Raw genomic sequence first — 17,022 nt, forward strand, 5'->3', positions numbered from 1 at the left:
GATGTTATTTATTGCTATCATTAAATAGGGCTGAACACAAATGTCACACTTTCAGGTTTGCATACCACAAAAGATATCTACTACTGTTATTGCTGCTATTACTACTGTATAATAATATTTCTATTATATTGTCAACTTCCTAAAAAGATTGGCTTATGTCATTTTTTGCCAAAAGTATTTTTGCCATTACTTTAGAAAGGTGACAATATATATATTTTTTAACTTTCTGCTGTATTCCGAGACAGTAATCTGTAAGTTATATAGAGTAAAAATGCTTTAATTTGCAAACTGTGTTTTTGTTATTACGCATCGTGAAAGTTTAGGAGCATATTATTTTTCACGTCAAATATGCTTCTTTCTGTTTAGACTTAAAGAAAATACACAAATACACTTTTTGAGGTTTAAACCTTCTTACGAAGAATATGGTTGTTGTTTTTTAAACAACAGGAACGCTTATGTATTATGTAGGTATTATGTAGATTTAGACGAGCATTTTCGTCTAAAATGAAGCATTTTCGTCTAAAATGAAGCATTTTCGTCTAAATCGAAAATGGGGTGGAGTTTGTTGGAGGGTGTATCAGTTAACTTGGTCGCAGCGGCAGAAGTGTGACTGATGGTGCGTGAGTGTCACATGTCACCATAAACAAGCGACTGTTTGACACCTCCGCTTCAACCCTCAGACAGACGCTCCCAGGTCAGCAGCTGTCTCCCGACCGGCGGAGGAATTTGGGCGGCCATGGCGAGTGATGACAGCCGAGACACCTTTGAGTCGTGGCTCAGTAAGTTAAAAATAAAGAGAGAGAGAGAGAGTTACGTTGTGGTTTTCAGCTGCTCGTGCAGGAGCTCTTAGCTTGCATCTGGTCACTTACCTCCCACTAACTGCCGCTGTTGAACGTCATACTAACCGTCAGCATTTGAGCTCTGGGATCCCACTAGCTCATTTTATGTACGGGTTAATGCTCGGCCGTGTCTGGCTATCTTTACACCAGTTTAATTTGTTATTAAAAAAGTAGTCTTAGTACAAACTTTTCGCTTCGACAGGAAGTTGTTGAGGTCTCGCGCGTGCCCGAGAAGCGCTCCAGCGGTTTTGTTCCGAAGCTGACACCCCACCCGACTGTGCGCGAGCTCTAACAAATTCAGTTATTAGTTTAATATCTGGTGACAAGAAATCCACTCAACGTGTTTTCAGTAGTTTCCTGCACTTGTGCATAAGTAAGCACAGCTTACAGAGTAAACAAACCATATTTACCGTAACTAAATACATCTAGTGAAGAAATTCATGGATGCCTTCATTCAGTCCTCAGATTAAAATATCTAAATAGAAACTGAACTTAGTTTGCGAAACAATTGAATTTTTTTTTAAAGTTCATTTAATTCAATTTGGTTCATTTAAATCGAACCAACACTCAAAACGGTATTATGTAGATTTAGATGAGCATTTTCGTCTAACAGGAATTTTTGTAATACTTTACCAAAAATGAGCGAATATTAATTCATACACAAAAATGTCAAATCATACAGTTTCTATTAACATGGACACATATTAATAGAATCTTGGCAGTCAAGTTTAGTTTATCATACCGTAGCAGTAAAAAAAATTGTCTAATTGATTCAGCCGTTAACTTTGCAGCAATCCCTCATAATAAGCAAGCCTGTGGTAACACCAAAAAGGAACAACTGCGTTTTGACAGGAAGAAACCTCCAGTGGACAGGCCCAGTATAAACTGTCATCCTCTGCCTTAATTTTGTAATGTAAACAGTACTGGATTAAAAGTTCTCCCAAAACATAAGACTATTTGTGAATAAGCTCACTTAAATGCCATTGATTTGATGGGTGGTTTGGAGTCATGGCTCTCTTTGGATAGAGTTTCTGTTGAACTCCTTAAATGGGAGTACAAGACAAGACTGTAAACCTCTGAAAGCTGGAGTCTGTTAGAAAGCATATTTTACTTTGAGAGTAATGCTCTTGTTCATTATTCCTATTCAATAGACTAAACAAACAATCAATTGTTTCCACTAATGCCTAAAAAAAAAAAAAAAAAGATTCATGCATATTGTCGTAATATTTCAAACACACTTGTGAACATCCCGAGGAATACTTAGAAATATTTACCCACCGATCAATTTTTTTCTGATACCAATAAAGATATCTGAGGTTTAGTATCGGCCAATGCAGACAAACATCGCTGAATTGACATGACGCCGGCTCCGCCCCCATGCTGACGCAGAGCAATCCTCCCCCAATCATTCCAGGGCACTTGTCAGCAACCGACCAATCAGCGTTCCAAGTACAGTACTTCGACAATATTGACCTATCATAGAAACGATGCTGCAGTCAGAGAGATTTTGAGGAAAATAATAGAAAATCACGGTCAAAGTTGTCAGTAGGTTTTATGCAATCCCAACAACCGTCACCCAGAACATACAGAGGGCGGAATACAATTTATTACATTTCCAAAATAAAAAGGAGTCTGGAAGAAATCGATCATGGACTGCAGCCCTGCACCACGAAGGTAACCGGTAGTAAACATCGCATTTTTTGTCATAACGATACTTACTGATAGCTCCGTGCTAACGACTCAGGGCTCCTAACGGCTCAGGCTTCATGCTAACGGCTAACGGCTAAGCGTCAAATAAACACAACTCAGTTAAATTAAAATAACAATGCTAAACATCTAATAATTTCCAGATCAATAAGTGAAGGTAATTACGCTGGATTTTATGCGTGTAGATTAAAGCGGTAGCTCTATGGCAGCATGAGAACAGACTGCGCTAACTGCTATATCGGCATTTAAACACCGTTTCATACTACTGTTTATTTCTAAGCATTTTCCTGAAGGCAGATTTTCACAAGCCGGTATTATTTAAGTCATTACTCACCCATTTTGTCCCGCAGCGTTCACACTTACATCCAATCAGACTTTTTTGTCCCTCATTTTTCCTCTTGGGCTTTAGCGTTGATGTCTCCGTTATTTCCCGCTAATAGCCTTACAGACCTGACGTAGGACTAGTTACAGAATTTTCTTGCCCGCCGTCTTTGCCTCAGTGTTAGTTTATAAGGCAAAAATGACTCAAAACATGTCTGGGGTAACGCATTGAGGTCCATTAATAACAGCGTGGTTGTCGGAGGACTCCTCTACTTCCGCATGGGGGCGGAGCCGGCGTCATGTCAATTGACTTAAAATGTTTCTTTTTAGACACCCTTTTTGTTTAGTTTTTTTCTCTCCAAAAGTACAACTCCCTGATTATTTGTGCACACTTTTACTTCCTCAAACACTGCTTTTCTGAGTTTTTGATTTAAGAAAATTGAATAAGCTCTGTTTGGTTAAGGGATTTTTAGTTAGCTTTATTAAGTACATGATGTTAAGCACTGACATTTAATCCGTCTATGTTTATAAAATAATCTGACAGGGATGTTGGAAAAAGTTTACAAGAATCAAGAGAATCGGCTACACTAAATCAGATTATTAAACAAGAAAGCTAGCACAAACCTTCTCTGGTTTAAATCAGGATGATGATCCGTTTTCCACCCGGTGAAACGAGTGCGCTAACAGACAGAACGCTGCTTGAAGAATTTTGTCGTAAAACGCATCTGTATTTGTCTTTTATGCTCAGTAAGTAGTTGTCTTTTTGTATTCAACTCACTTATTTTGTCTAATTTGATCAGACAAGGCTACAGATCCACATAATCAGGAGGACAGATGGGACTGCATCGAAGGTTTCTACAAGCTGGTCATTCAAGAGACCGATGGGTAAGCAGTTTTCTTTACCTCTCATTTTTTAAACTTTAGCTAGCCTCAGAGCCTCTCTGCTGGTTTTAGGCACCAGCTTGAGTTTTGAGGGCAGACCAGTTGCTTTTGGTGGTTATTTCCTCGCCACCAAGGCATGGGGGAAACAGTTGCTTTACAGGTTTTGACCATAGTTTCTGTTGCACCACTTAGAGGTGGTGCAACTGTCAAAAGAGAGGGAACTCGTCTCACAATGCAAATTCAGAGACCTTTCCTGTCTTTTAGGAATTCAGATCCCACTTCTCTTTTGCATATATTGCAATTTCTAAGCACAGAGTTGCTACGTGACTTGTTTCAATGTGATATCATGTTTTATTTATTTATTTTTTTCAGGCCTCAGATAGCTCTGCGTCTTCTTGCCCATAAAGTCCAGTCCCCGCAGGAGAAGGAGGCTCTGCAGGCGCTCACTGTTAGTACTCAAACTCTTTACTCAGATTAGTAGGCTTACAATTATTCATCCCACAGGCAGATTTATGGTAATTTTTTATTATTGTTTCAGCAAATGTTTAAAAGAGTTTGATTGCTCTAATTCCAATAAATGCTTCTAAAAAGGTTATCAGTAAGGGTATAAATACTTATTGACATTCAGATTTTTGTTAAAATGAAAATAAAAACAGAAAAAACAATGCAGTGTGTTTTATGTCTCTAGGGGAACTGCCTCTGTCAGTAACAAACCTTTAGAATTTGTTTTTTTAATTCAATCAAAATCTGCCAAATGTCTTTCTTTTGATACTTTGTAGCATGTTTTAATACCAAAAACGGTATTTATCTTTGCTAAATTCCTATTTTAAAAATTCCTTTGTTTATTTTCTTTAAATGTAAATTCTTCCCCTTTTAATCTCTAAACAAGCTGGTCCTGTTTGGCTTATATAGTGTTCATCCGTTTAAATAGTGGACCATCTTAGACATCACATTTTTAAAGTTACTATAAAAGACGTGCTCACTTCACTTAAAGAACAGTTGTCTTTGTGCTAACTGTAGGGGAGGGATGGTGGTCTTGTGAGTAAAATGTGTAATTTCACAATTTAACCACGTGAAAATGTGAGACATCGGCAATTAAATCTGCATTCAGACCCACTGTGAAGCCTACGCAGGGCTTCGGTCAGTAAGTTGCCATGAACCACAACATCTCAAGGGTCATGCGCTTCATATCATCTGACATGTAAGGGGTGGTTAACCGCAAGTTAGCGATGGAAAAAATCTGATTCTTTCTTGTTTCTTTTCTTTCATTTTCACTTTTTTCTGTCTTCTTCTTTTTTGGTGTTTTCCAGGTTCTGGAGGCATGCATGAACAACTGTGGGAAGAGGTTCCACAGCGAGGCTGCCAAGTTTCGCTTTCTAAATGAGCTTATTAAAATCTTAACACCAAAGGTACCACTTGCCACAGACTTATCTTTCAGTATTGAAATCAGCTGCGATTCACATTATGAATCCTAATTTCTGTGATAAGCCTCCTATGATATTTGATATATATGTATATATTTTTTTAGAATTCTCTTGCTAAGAATTTATCAGATACAAGCTCTGCAGCAGCATGCATTTCTTTTTATGTGAGCTGCTTTATTGGTACTATGAGCTTTGAAGATTTAGACAAGTAGTTCTTAGCACCACATTTGAGCATTAAAGTAGCTAGTTTTGCTTTAGATTATTTTGTTTACCTTTAAAGCACCGGAAAAAAAATATGTAATCCTTGTTTTAAACATGGTGTGCTCTGCTAACAGCCATGCTAACTAGTTTTACTATTCACTACAGGCTCTTCTCTCTTGGGAGAAGCTGTATCATAGCACAGGGGCATGATTGACAGCAGTTTACTTGTGTTTAAATTGGTTTGATGTTCTGTAACAGTAGGTCAAAATGGCAGATCCATGGTAACTCGGGAGGAGCTGCACTCCACAAATCTGGCTTTTCTGGAGGAGTTGCATGAAATTGACAAACCAAATCTAATTGCAAAAAGATGCCAGGTTGGATCTTTATTTTACTTTGTTTCTTTCTACAGTATCTTGGCACCTGTACTCCACAGAAAGTTAAAGACAGAGTGACAGAGGTCCTCTATGGCTGGACCCTGTGGCTCAAAGAAGAACCAAAGATTCAGGAAGCGTATAACATGCTGAAGAAACAAGGTGACCTAGAACACAAACACACAGGAAATCGTTGCACTACGATTGCTGGCTTTAAAAAAAAAAAATCACTTCATTTAAATATGTTTCTATCTTTGAAATGATGTAAGCTTTACTTTTTCTCCGATTTTAGGTATCGTAAAGATAGATCCGAAACTACCAGACACACTAATCATGGCTCCTCCCCCTCAAAGAACCACAGAATCCGTTTTTGATCAGGAGGATAAAGCCAAGGTGAGCGTCTGACAATGTATAGTTACGTATATGCCTTTTGAATGTTCATGTAGCTAATATGTCTGCTCTTTATCAGCTCCTAGAAAGATTATTGAAAAGTGGCCGTCCAGAAGACCTGGAAACGGCCAACAGGCTCATTAAAAGCACAATGAAAGAGGTGAGGAGTGAGGTGGTGCTGCTGGCTGGCTTGATGATTGTCTGAACTGATGGCTATCGGTGTGTGTTTATAGGAGCAGGAAAGGGCTGAGAAAGTGGCAAAGCGCGAGTCAACTCTAGCGGAGGTGGATAGCAGCACTAAGCAGCTCAGAGAGATACTGGAGCAGCAAATAGTGACTGGAACGTCATTACAGCCCAGCGACGACGTGAAGGTACGCTGGAGGAACTGGTCCAGGTTTCAATCTGGATCCAGATGAAACAGCAAGGCAGGGAAGGCGAAGACGCTCAGTTTTTATTTTATTCAGTTTATCTGTCAAATAGGCAAAAAAAAAACAAAAAAGAACACAATGTTTACAAAAGTTACACGCTGCAGCTTTAAGTTTTTTTTTCCATACAAACATGTAGCCAAAGCACTTCAGTCTCATGATATCCCTGTGTGATCTGTCATTGTTCCAGCGTCTTGTGATTTCAAGAATGTTTTGGATTTGATCATTTTTCCGATGACCATAAATATTCGGAAGGATTGGGGTCAGGCGTCTGCCGAGGAAGTTCATTTTGCTTCTTCTGGTAAAGCATGGGATTTTGATTTTGATTTTTCGGCCGGTTACAGCAACACATTTTGCTGGATATAATTTGTCCCAGTAGTTGTCGCGTTAAACGTTAGTGTCATTGTTTTAGGACCATTTTTAAGTAATAAATGGCACAATAATGCATTCTCAAAGATCAATAAACTTTTAAAGTCTAATGAACATTTAAACTGGAAGATATCCAAAATAAATAAACAAAACAACAGAAACGACAAATAGAAGGAAGAATGACGTTTCTGTAAGCAGAATTGTCTTTCAAAAAAACGTTAGTTGAGACCAAAGCACCAAACTGAAGACTTTTATCATGCAGTTTTTAGTAGAAAGTGAGAAAAGAGAAAATCAATAAATCATGCAAATGGAAATTACTCTGCTCATTTTAATTTATCATGCGATTAATTGATTTACTGCTGAATCATATTTTGACTGTGACAGGCATAGTATCCCTTGCTTTTTCCTTCCTTTTTTCATTCCTTCTTTGTTTCGTTATGCCTTTCCTTGCTTTCATCCTTTTCTTGTTCTTTCTTTCTTTTATTTGTCCTTTCTTTATTTCCTTTCTTTTGTCCTACCTCCTTTGCTTTCTTCCTCTTGTTTTTCCTTCCTTCCCAGTGTCGGATGTTATTTCTTTAGTATATAACAGGACTTTCAGTGTCTGTCCTGTATCAGTCTGTCTCTCTCTCTCTGTGTATAACTCTCCTGCCTGTAACATTAAATCTCTGTGATAAACTAGGAGCTCTATGAGCGATGTGACCGACTGCGGCCCAGCTTGTTCAGGCTGGCCAGCGACACGACGGACGACGACACGGCTCTAGCGCAGATCCTGGCGGCGAATGACGAGCTGACCCTGGCAGTGAATGCCTACAAAGACGTGATGGCAAAAGGAACCTGTAACTTGGGAAGATCAAGAAGTAAAAGTGAGGAAGTGACAAGCAAAAGCATCAGTAAGACCTGATTTGGTGTCTGTTGTTACTGGTACTCCTGGGTCTGCCTTTGTTGTATATCTACAGACTTTGTTTTCATGTTTGTTCAGGTTCGACGAACCGCAGAGAGATTAAGAGCTATCATCTCATCGACCTGTCAGCTCTGGACTCTCCACAGATCCAAAGGAAAGCTGATTCATCGCCTCAGTTTGTATCTTCTTCGCCTGTTTTCCACTCTCATTTGGAGGACAGCTTTTTTCCAGCACCAGAGCAGGACTTTGGTAAGATGTCATTTGAAGCATTTATTGCAACATATCGATGATTAGGAAGACAATGCTTTATTTATAGTCATGTTGTGTAAATTACAGAGTTTGATGATTTAGACACGAAGCAAATCCAGCAGAATCCAAAGTCATATTATGAGGAACTAATGCAGGTGAAATCTCAATATAAGTCTAAAGATAAAGATTTAAGCATATCTTTCTATTATTATAAGATGGCATAACAAAAGTGTTTGCTATTATTTTTTAGATTGACAAAGACTTTCAGATGACTAATGGTAATCAGAATGGAGGGAGAGAAATTTTCCTGAGAGCCCGTGGAGGTGATGGAAACAATGTTTCATCAGACGGAACGAACACCTGGTAAGAAAAGACTGTCAACAATACCTGGAGTCATTGTTGACAGAAACCTCTAAGGAGTCCTGTTTTATTTTTAGAGAAGCAGGGTCAACCTAAAGCAGAGTGTCCTCAGTCAGAGGCTTCTTCAAATGTGCTGTAATACAGACCACTAAAGGAGCTCCTTCCTGCCCACAGACATCATCCTCTACATCAGCTACTAGAAGAACCTCGGATAATATGAGTTACAACAACATTTAATTTCCCTTTGGGATCAATAACAATTATTTTTAATTGAATTGAATTGGCATTTCCTATAAGCCATGTAGAAATCCCAACAGACATGTGGACAAAGTTGCTCTGGAACCAAAAGTGAACTTTTAGGCCTACATGTAGAATGTAAGTGTGGAAGAATAACACTGCTAATCACCCTTAAAGGGGCAGTATTACGTAAAACCTAGTTTTTTGAGTGTTACATCATGTTATAATGTTATGCCCTCATCATAAACATACCTGGAGTGTTGATTTAATACTTTTATGTACATTTGAGAAATCTTTTAATCTCTCATGGCAGCTGTGCCAATGGCCTGGTTGGACCTAGCCCCGCCTTCGAGGCGCAGATCCTCCTCAGAACTGCAGTTTCTGAGCTTCCGCCTCTCAGAGCAGCCCTTCCGCACAACTCCCCCACTCAGCTCCTTCAGTCTAGTCAGCAGCAATTATACAAGCTGCTTTTCAGTGCAATGCTGGTGAAAAGGTTATTAAAGGGTTAATGGAGGAGTGATGTTTCAGAAAGAGAGGGAGCTTTAAAAGAGACAGAGGCACAATTTCAAAGTGTAAATAACCAAGTCAAATTTGTTTAAAGTCATGTTTGATATATAAAGCATTTTTATAACAACTTACGTTAACGTAGTTACTTGATTGTGCTATACACTGGCACTGTAAAATGCATAACGGTGCCCTTTTAAAAGCTTATGTAATCTTACAACACAAATGAGAGCCTATAAATTTGAGACAGTTCAGAGGTGACTCAACAAATGAATCACCTGATTAATTTGAGTAATTGTGATCTCAACATCCAGCAATAGTGCTGCAACCAGTTCTTTTCTGATACTGTGCAACCCTACCTAATGCTTTGTGATTTTCCTCTCTTTTTCTCTCTGTTCCTCAAATCTCTCCTTACCAGACATTTGTTCCACTTCATAAACCAATGAGTTGTCAGTTTCTAAATAAAGGTTGCTTTAAACATCAGCTTTAAACAGCCAAGTATAAATAGAAATAAAATGCTTTTGTTGTAGTCCCATGGGCAGTTATTCACACATCTTGAACCTTTCACATTTTGTAGTGATGGATAAAGACAGAATATCTAATAAATGTGAAGTGGAAGGAATAGTTCTATAGTTGTAATGATGTAGATAGGTTGGTAGATGATTTTCAGTCTAAAGTTTCAGATATCATTGATTGCATTGCCCCCATTAAAGGTTGTGTCTGGTAAGAAGAAATCTCTATGGAGAAATGCACAAACAGTTCAATCTGCAAGACAACTCTGTCGTAGGGCCGAACGAAAATGGCGTAAAACTCAACTTCACGTTTATTATAACATCTATAAAGAAAGGCTTTCTTTATAGATGTCATAAACAAAAACATTAACAATGTTCAAACTTTATTTGCAACAGTTGACAGGCTCACAAACCCTCTTATGACGTTACCACCTGAATTTCAATCTAATGCGGCCTGCAACAAGTTTTCCAGCTTCTTTTCAGAGAAAATGCAAAAAAATCAGAGGATTAATCTGTACATTCACTATAAAGTCAGTACCAATGCTGTGGCCAAACAAAACAAATACAGGAAAAATGACACAATTTCAACTCCTTAATCATAAAACCCTAGGAGAAATTATAAGTCAACTAAGCTCCAGTTCCTGCTGTCTGGATGTTTTACCCACACATTTCTTTAAGAAAGTCCTGCTTGTTATTGCTACTGATCTGATCCAAATAGTAAACTCATTGCTCTCATCAGGCGTTTTCCCCCAGGCTTTGAAAACAGTAGTAATCAAACCACTGATAAAAAGAACAATCTGGACAAATAACTACTGCAGAATTACAGGCCGATCTCCAACCTCCCATTCATCAGCAAAGTTATTGAAAAAACTCTGTGTAAACAATTAAATAGATTCCTAACGATAACCAACCTCTTTGACTCCTTCCAGTCTGGTTTTCGTGCTCACCACAGCACAGAGACCGCCCTCGTAAAAGTGTTCAATGACATCCATATAAATACAGACTGTTGGAGAACCACAGTGCTGGTTCTGTTGGACCTCAGTGCAGCTTTTGACACTGTTGACCATGACATATTACTGAATCGACTGGAGAGTTGGGTCGGACTCTCCGGTCCAGTGCTTAACTGGTTTGAATCTTGCATAAAGAACATGGATTTCTTTGTTTCAATTGACCTCTTCTTATCAAAGAGGTCAACGGTCACATGTGGGATACCCCAAGGTTCAATCCTAGGACCCCTCTTAATCAATATTTATATGCTCCCACTAGCTCAGGTTATAACAGGAAATAATATTAGCTACCATAACTATGCAGATGACACACAGCTCTACATTACGATGTCACCAGGTGACCTTTGACCCCATCCAATCACTGAACAGATGCTTAGAACAGATAAATGTGTGGATGTGCCAAAACTTTCTCCAGTTGAACAGAAACAAAACTGAAGTTATTATTTTTGGACCTAAAGAGGAACGATCTAGAGTCAACGCACAGCTTCAGTTATTACAACTAAAAACCAGCGATCAGGCCTAAAACCTGGGAGTAGTGATGGACTCTGAGCTGAACCTCCAGAGCCACAGAAAGACAGTTACAAAGTCGGCCTTCTATCACCTGAAGAACATTTCCAGGATTAAAGGACTAATGTCTCAGCCAGATCTAGAGAAACTTATTCATGCGTTCATCTTCAGTCGTATTGATTATTGCAACAGCGTCTTCACAGGTCTGTCCAACAAATCAATCAAACAGCTTCAGCTGATCCAGAATGCTGCGCTGGCGTTCTGACTAAAACCAGGAAGATAGAGCACATAACACCAGTTTTAAAGTCCCTCCACTGGCTCCCTGTAGCTCAGAGAATAGACTTTAAAATACTGTTGTTAGTTTATAAATCACTGAATGGCTTAGCACCACAATACATTAAAGATCTGCTGTTGTTGTATCAACCTTCCAGACCTCTCAGGTCTTCCGGTTCTGGTTCTGCTCTGCATCCCCAGAACCAGAACCAAACGAGGAGAAGCAGCTTTCAGCATCTATGCACCACAAATCTGGAACAAACTTCCAGAAAACTGTAAAACAGCTGAAAAACTGAGTGCCTTTAAATCTTGACTAAAAACCCACCTTTTATAGAGTTTATTTGAAACGTAATCAATTACGAATTTAAAGATGGCACTTGACTTAATGTAATGTTTTTATTGTTGATTCTATGTTGCATGACTTTGTGTTTGTTATGATATAAAGCACTTTGAAATGCCTTGCTGCTGAAATGTGCTATACAAATAAAATTTGATTGATTGATGGTTTATAAATATTTAAAATAATAATATGTGTTTCATGGATTTGTATTTAGTCCCACTGAATCATCCCTCTGTGGAACATCTTTGCACTGCTGTTACAGTTGCGCATCTTTTGGCTTATGTCTCTACCAGCTTTGCACATTTGGAAACTGACTTATTCTTAAACCCATTTTTGCTTTGCAAAATAACTCAAACTCACAAAGACTGGTTGCAGAACATTTTCAAATGTCTCATTTCTAGTTTTATAACATTCATGTTTAAAAATGACCATAGAATTAGTTAACAAATAGCATGCAAAAACAAAAGTGTATACTGTATGAACAAAATGAGTAATTCCACTCGCAATATCACATGCTCTGCTTTGATTTTTACTGTTACCTTTTGTGCTATCAGGTCAAACTCCCCGACTAAGCAGCTCCCTGGATCGAGATCGCATAAGCAACCAAATAAAGACTTTGGATCACCGCTCATACTGCAGGAGAGCCGCCATCCATCTCCATCGCTGAAGGACATCTTTGTTCCTTTAGAAACTATCAGATTCAGTACGTCTCCTCCGGTTTACACAGTTTGCAGCTAAGAACTAAAACTCTCCGAAGAGTTTAGGGTTTAAACGTGTAAATGATCTTATCTTCCTCCTGAATACAAAGCGAAGCGGCGCAGATTGCTCTATTGTTTACAAAATCCAAATTGTAAAAAGATTGTAAAAAACACCAGAATTAATTTCTTTTGCCAGTACAATATTTGCCTAGTGACTTCAGTAATTTACAAGTTCAGTTTTTGTATTTTAGAATTTTTTTCATCTGTTTTTTTAAATTATTTTTTATTTTTTATGTGTTGTAGGTCAACTGGAGCCAGTCACGTTGTACAACACGGCTGGGATCCACGTGTCCCTCCATTTTGCCAAAGACTGTCCGACAGGTCATCCAGGTGTGGCGGTGGCCATCATGTCTGCAGTGAACACATCTGCACTCGACGTGAAGGATTTCGTGTTTCAAGTCGCTGTCCCTATGGTAAAAAAAATAAAACGGGTCACACTGTTAAATCCAAAATGGCGATGGGGTCTATCAGCTTAAATTCTTGTAGTTCTCAATGAGTTAATACATTACTTCGTTGTTGAGTCTTTAAATCTGCTCTGACATAGTTCCTTGTCTTACCATGTATGTTCAGTTAGTTTAGGTGAGTATAAATTAGGGTTGTCAATTAATCTGATTAATATGAAAAATGCATTGTGTTAATATTACATAACGCAGATTAATCAAACTACCTGTTTTGATCTTAAAGCCTCTCTCTGTCTCGCGGAGGGTGACCTAATTCACCGCAGCGTTTGACACAACAGCGAAACGTGAAAGTTTTCCGTGACAGCAACAAATGTTGAAAATGTTTCAACTTTCTTATTATGGTGTCTTTTGTCTTACAATTGCCCAAATTCAGGTTTTTTAAGCACACACTGCACAATATACTCCACTGGTACAAGGATTGGATAAATAAATAAATGCAGCAAAAGTCTTAAAACTGCCTAGAATATTTTTCTTTGTCCTCCTTCTTTTTGGTCATCCATATTCTAATCTTTATTCCTGAACTGAGAACATTGCTGATTGTGACATTAACTCTTACTTCAGAGCATGCTGGTGAAGCTTCAGCCGGCCTCCCAGACTCGGCTTCCTCCTTACAACCCTCTGCTGCCTCCACCTGCAGTCTCACAAGTCCTGCTGTTAGCCAATCCTGAAAGTGTGAGTAGAAAGGAGTCTGTTTGTTTCTGTTTGTGCTCACCCAAAGTATACAAACACTTGGTATACAAATTAGAATTTAATGCTTATTTTTACTACCCTCTCAGTCTTCTGGATTTTTTTTTTTTTTTTTTTTTGGAGAGAGATTCAGAGAATATGACAGATTGTCGTAATATTCCTGTGGCATGTCTTCTGTGTTCCTTTCAGGTCCTTGCCAGCTTTTCTGACCAGTCAGTTTTGGAGAAATGTCCGCTCTCTGTAATGTCATTACAGTATAGCACCAATTTTCTAAAGTTACATTTTAGGCTTTTTAATGTTCCATGTTTTGTATACATATTATGTTTTGGGGGTTTTTATGTACCCTGTCTACAAATTATAGCTTTAGCAAAAGGATGCAAATGAATTAGAAGAGCAGAAATAACCTTTTTTGCCACTCAGTGGGGAAATGGTTGATTTGCACCCAAGAAGCCTGGATGTTTGAGTTGAATCAAAAGTATAGCTGCATTTCCAATCCAAGTGTGCCCAAAACTTTGTGGACAATCTGTTTTCATTAATTGACAAATGCAATTAAACTCACACGTGAATAAGTTTGTTCACGCGATAAGTCAAATAAAAGAAAAGAAAACACGGCGCGCCATCCTCTTCCTAACACTTTCTGTCGTCTTTTTTGTCTTTTCCTCCAGTAGTCGCATCTGGTTGTTGGTAGCATGACTCGTGGAATGCGAAAAAAATGTTTTCATTGCAGTTTTTTTTTTTAAATACACTCATTTTGATACAGCCAAAAAACTCATCCTAATGCAAAAACCTTTTCATTGAAAAACGTGATTTGTTTTTTGAAATGGGTGTATTTCCATTAAGCAAATTTTGCAACGGGTTTGAATGATTTATATCTCATAAAATCCTGTAATATGGAGAAAAATTAAGTTTTGTCACTTTACAACCAATATTTTTCTTGTGTGTGAATTTATATAATTATAAATGTTAGGTAAATTGTATTAGTAATTATCAAATATTTGTTGTATCATGTAGCCTTGTAGTTACATTTAGATAATGTTTCTGTGTGTTAAATAACTTTGATTCTATCCTGAGACTTCCCTGGGAAATAGGGGTGACAGCTACTCTCAGCAGCTGTTGCCCTGCAGGACTTCCTACAAGACAGAGGTGTTAATTGCTCCCAGCAGAGTTTTACATGCCTGACAATAAACTCTGCTCTGTGCTTCTTTGTGATACAAAGCCGTTGCTTTGAAGCTATGCAACGTGTCTTATTCAACGCCGTTCTTGGAAGCAAAAGGGATCTAGAGTATAGATAACATGTGTCTAGAAGTGAATGTTATTTAGCGCTGCAACCATGTGATGAATGCTTTGACTCCACCCTTTTAGAGTTGCAGCGCCCCTTGTGGCAGGGTTCCTAAAGATCAATAAAAGAGAGGAACAGACAGATGTGTTGCAGAGCGGTCGGAGATTTGTAACTGTAAACACATCTCTGTCTGCTCTCCTCGCGAGAAACAAAGAATCTAACTCTCTTGTCTTTCCTGTATTTGTTTAATTGTCTCTAATACGTATTTAGACCCTACAATAACACATCTATTTGTTTTTATTAAATTCTTTTTTCTATTCTTTCAGCGTAAAGTTCGGCTACGCTACAAGCTGACCCTGACGCACGGTGACCGGCGGCTCGTCGAAGCAGGAGAAATTGAGACCTTTCCCGACTGGACAGTTTTGACTGGACAAAAATAGAAATAAAAAAAACAAACTATGCAAACTCAAGAATCTCACTCTGCTGGAGCTAAAATGCAAACAATGTAGGCAAAGGGAGCAAAATGAACTAACTGGGAAAAGAACAAGGCCACTAAAGTGAGGGTGAGGTTCATGTGAAATACAGTAATGCAGCAGCGATGAATTTTCAACTGTTTAGTGCTTCAGTTCTCAGGTGTTAAAGGTACAGTCACTGCTTTTTGTTATGTTGAAAGCACAAAAACGCTCTGTTGAATTCAATCTGGCTTCCTATTCACCTGTCTTGTAGGGATTTTAGATTTTTATTAGATTGATATAAATCAAAACAAATTATCTGTAGCTCATCTGGAATGCAGCCCACAGACCACAAGATGGCGCATCTCAGTTCACAGGCTGCGGCAAAACCTCACCCACATGGTGTTTTATTAGCCTTATGAATGTCTGCGCCTTGTTTAAATTACTGCTTGATGAACATTAGACCTCTTTGTAAACAAGTCTGGAATAAAATTCAACCATCAATATTTATTAGGCAATAATAGAAACTGTTTAAGCTGTTTTAAAATTTAGAAATGCCTTAATTGTTGTTCTTATGAGCTCTATGGGCTTTTTTATCCAGCTGTGAATTCTTCTGCTACTGCTGTGGCTGTTGCTTCATGTTTTGACCTATTCTTTTAATATGGTATACATCCAAGTCACTGGTTATAGATGTGCACATTAAAACTTTTTCATGTCCCTACTATACAAAAAGTGAATTTACTGAGAAATTCTGGTGTTTCATAATGGTGGGAAAGTATGTTACTTTCTTATCATTTGTTCCGTAAAACCGTATAAAATTTAAGAAATTAAGAGTTAAGAAAAATCTGAAGAAAAAAAAGAAAATGAGGTAAAACTGTGAAATTCTGTAAGTGTGTCAGAACTGGTGTGTAAACTCATTTCCTTTATTTCCTTTTTTTTTTACTGCTTAAAATATTTGCAGCCAAACCACAACACTGTTGCTGTCATCACCGTAGTATTATCTTATTGGCAATCACGTGTGTGGTGAAGCTGAAATTTGCCAATGAAAGGGCAGTGGTTTTACAAATCTAAAGCTCAGTGCATTGTTTTTCTTCTATAAACTTTAGATTATTAATAAATGCATAATAGGCCATCAGTTGTTTTATTATTGAATTTTTTTTTTGTCCAATGTAGTCTGATATTGTAACAAAATTTGCAAATTGATTCTTTATTGATATAAAGTTTCCCTTTTTAATTTTTTCATCCAAAATCTCTGATATTAGTCTCATTTTATTGAATCATTTGACCATTTCAAGGTGTATATTGCATACAAGAATATTGCACAGTATTTCAAAAGTATTGTGCAGCACTTTTGCTGTATAAATAGTGCTTTATAAATAAATTGACCTTGACATCAACACTGAAAAGAAAACCTTCAAGAGATAAGAAAATATGGAATAAATTCTCTTAGATTTGTACATTACAAAGTCAAGTAAAGTCAACCCTCATTGTCAGTGCCGGCCCAGGGCATATGCAAGTTAAGCAGCTTCTAGGGCTTCTAGAGTACCACGCTGGTATAATTTTATA

At 38.0% G+C, this 17,022-nt stretch overlaps 1 protein-coding gene across 2 annotated transcripts; it reads left to right on the top strand.

The window, feature by feature from the left end:
- The first annotated feature begins 599 nt into the window (after positions 1 to 599).
- Positions 600 to 16,697, top strand: LOC102230229 (ADP-ribosylation factor-binding protein GGA3-like). Of its 2 annotated transcripts, none has more exons than XM_023333094.1 (16): positions 600 to 779; positions 3,668 to 3,752; positions 4,122 to 4,197; positions 5,060 to 5,158; positions 5,784 to 5,907; positions 6,038 to 6,138; positions 6,215 to 6,295; positions 6,369 to 6,506; positions 7,609 to 7,792; positions 7,909 to 8,079; positions 8,167 to 8,234; positions 8,330 to 8,442; positions 12,374 to 12,522; positions 12,821 to 12,990; positions 13,600 to 13,710; positions 15,331 to 16,697. In XM_023333094.1, the coding sequence occupies exons 1-16, from the start codon at positions 737 to 739 to the stop codon at positions 15,442 to 15,444; spliced, it is 1,827 nt and encodes a 608-aa protein (XP_023188862.1). In that variant the 5' UTR covers positions 600 to 736; the 3' UTR covers positions 15,445 to 16,697. The 2 variants fall into 2 exon arrangements, with proteins under 2 accessions (XP_023188862.1, XP_014329705.1); XM_014474219.2 differs by having other exon boundaries at positions 602 to 779; positions 7,609 to 7,819; positions 15,331 to 16,694.
- The last annotated feature ends 325 nt before the right edge of the window (positions 16,698 to 17,022 follow it).

Source organism: Xiphophorus maculatus, chromosome 5 (assembly GCF_002775205.1).
Source record: "Xiphophorus maculatus strain JP 163 A chromosome 5, X_maculatus-5.0-male, whole genome shotgun sequence".
NCBI lineage: Eukaryota > Metazoa > Chordata > Actinopteri > Cyprinodontiformes > Poeciliidae > Xiphophorus > Xiphophorus maculatus.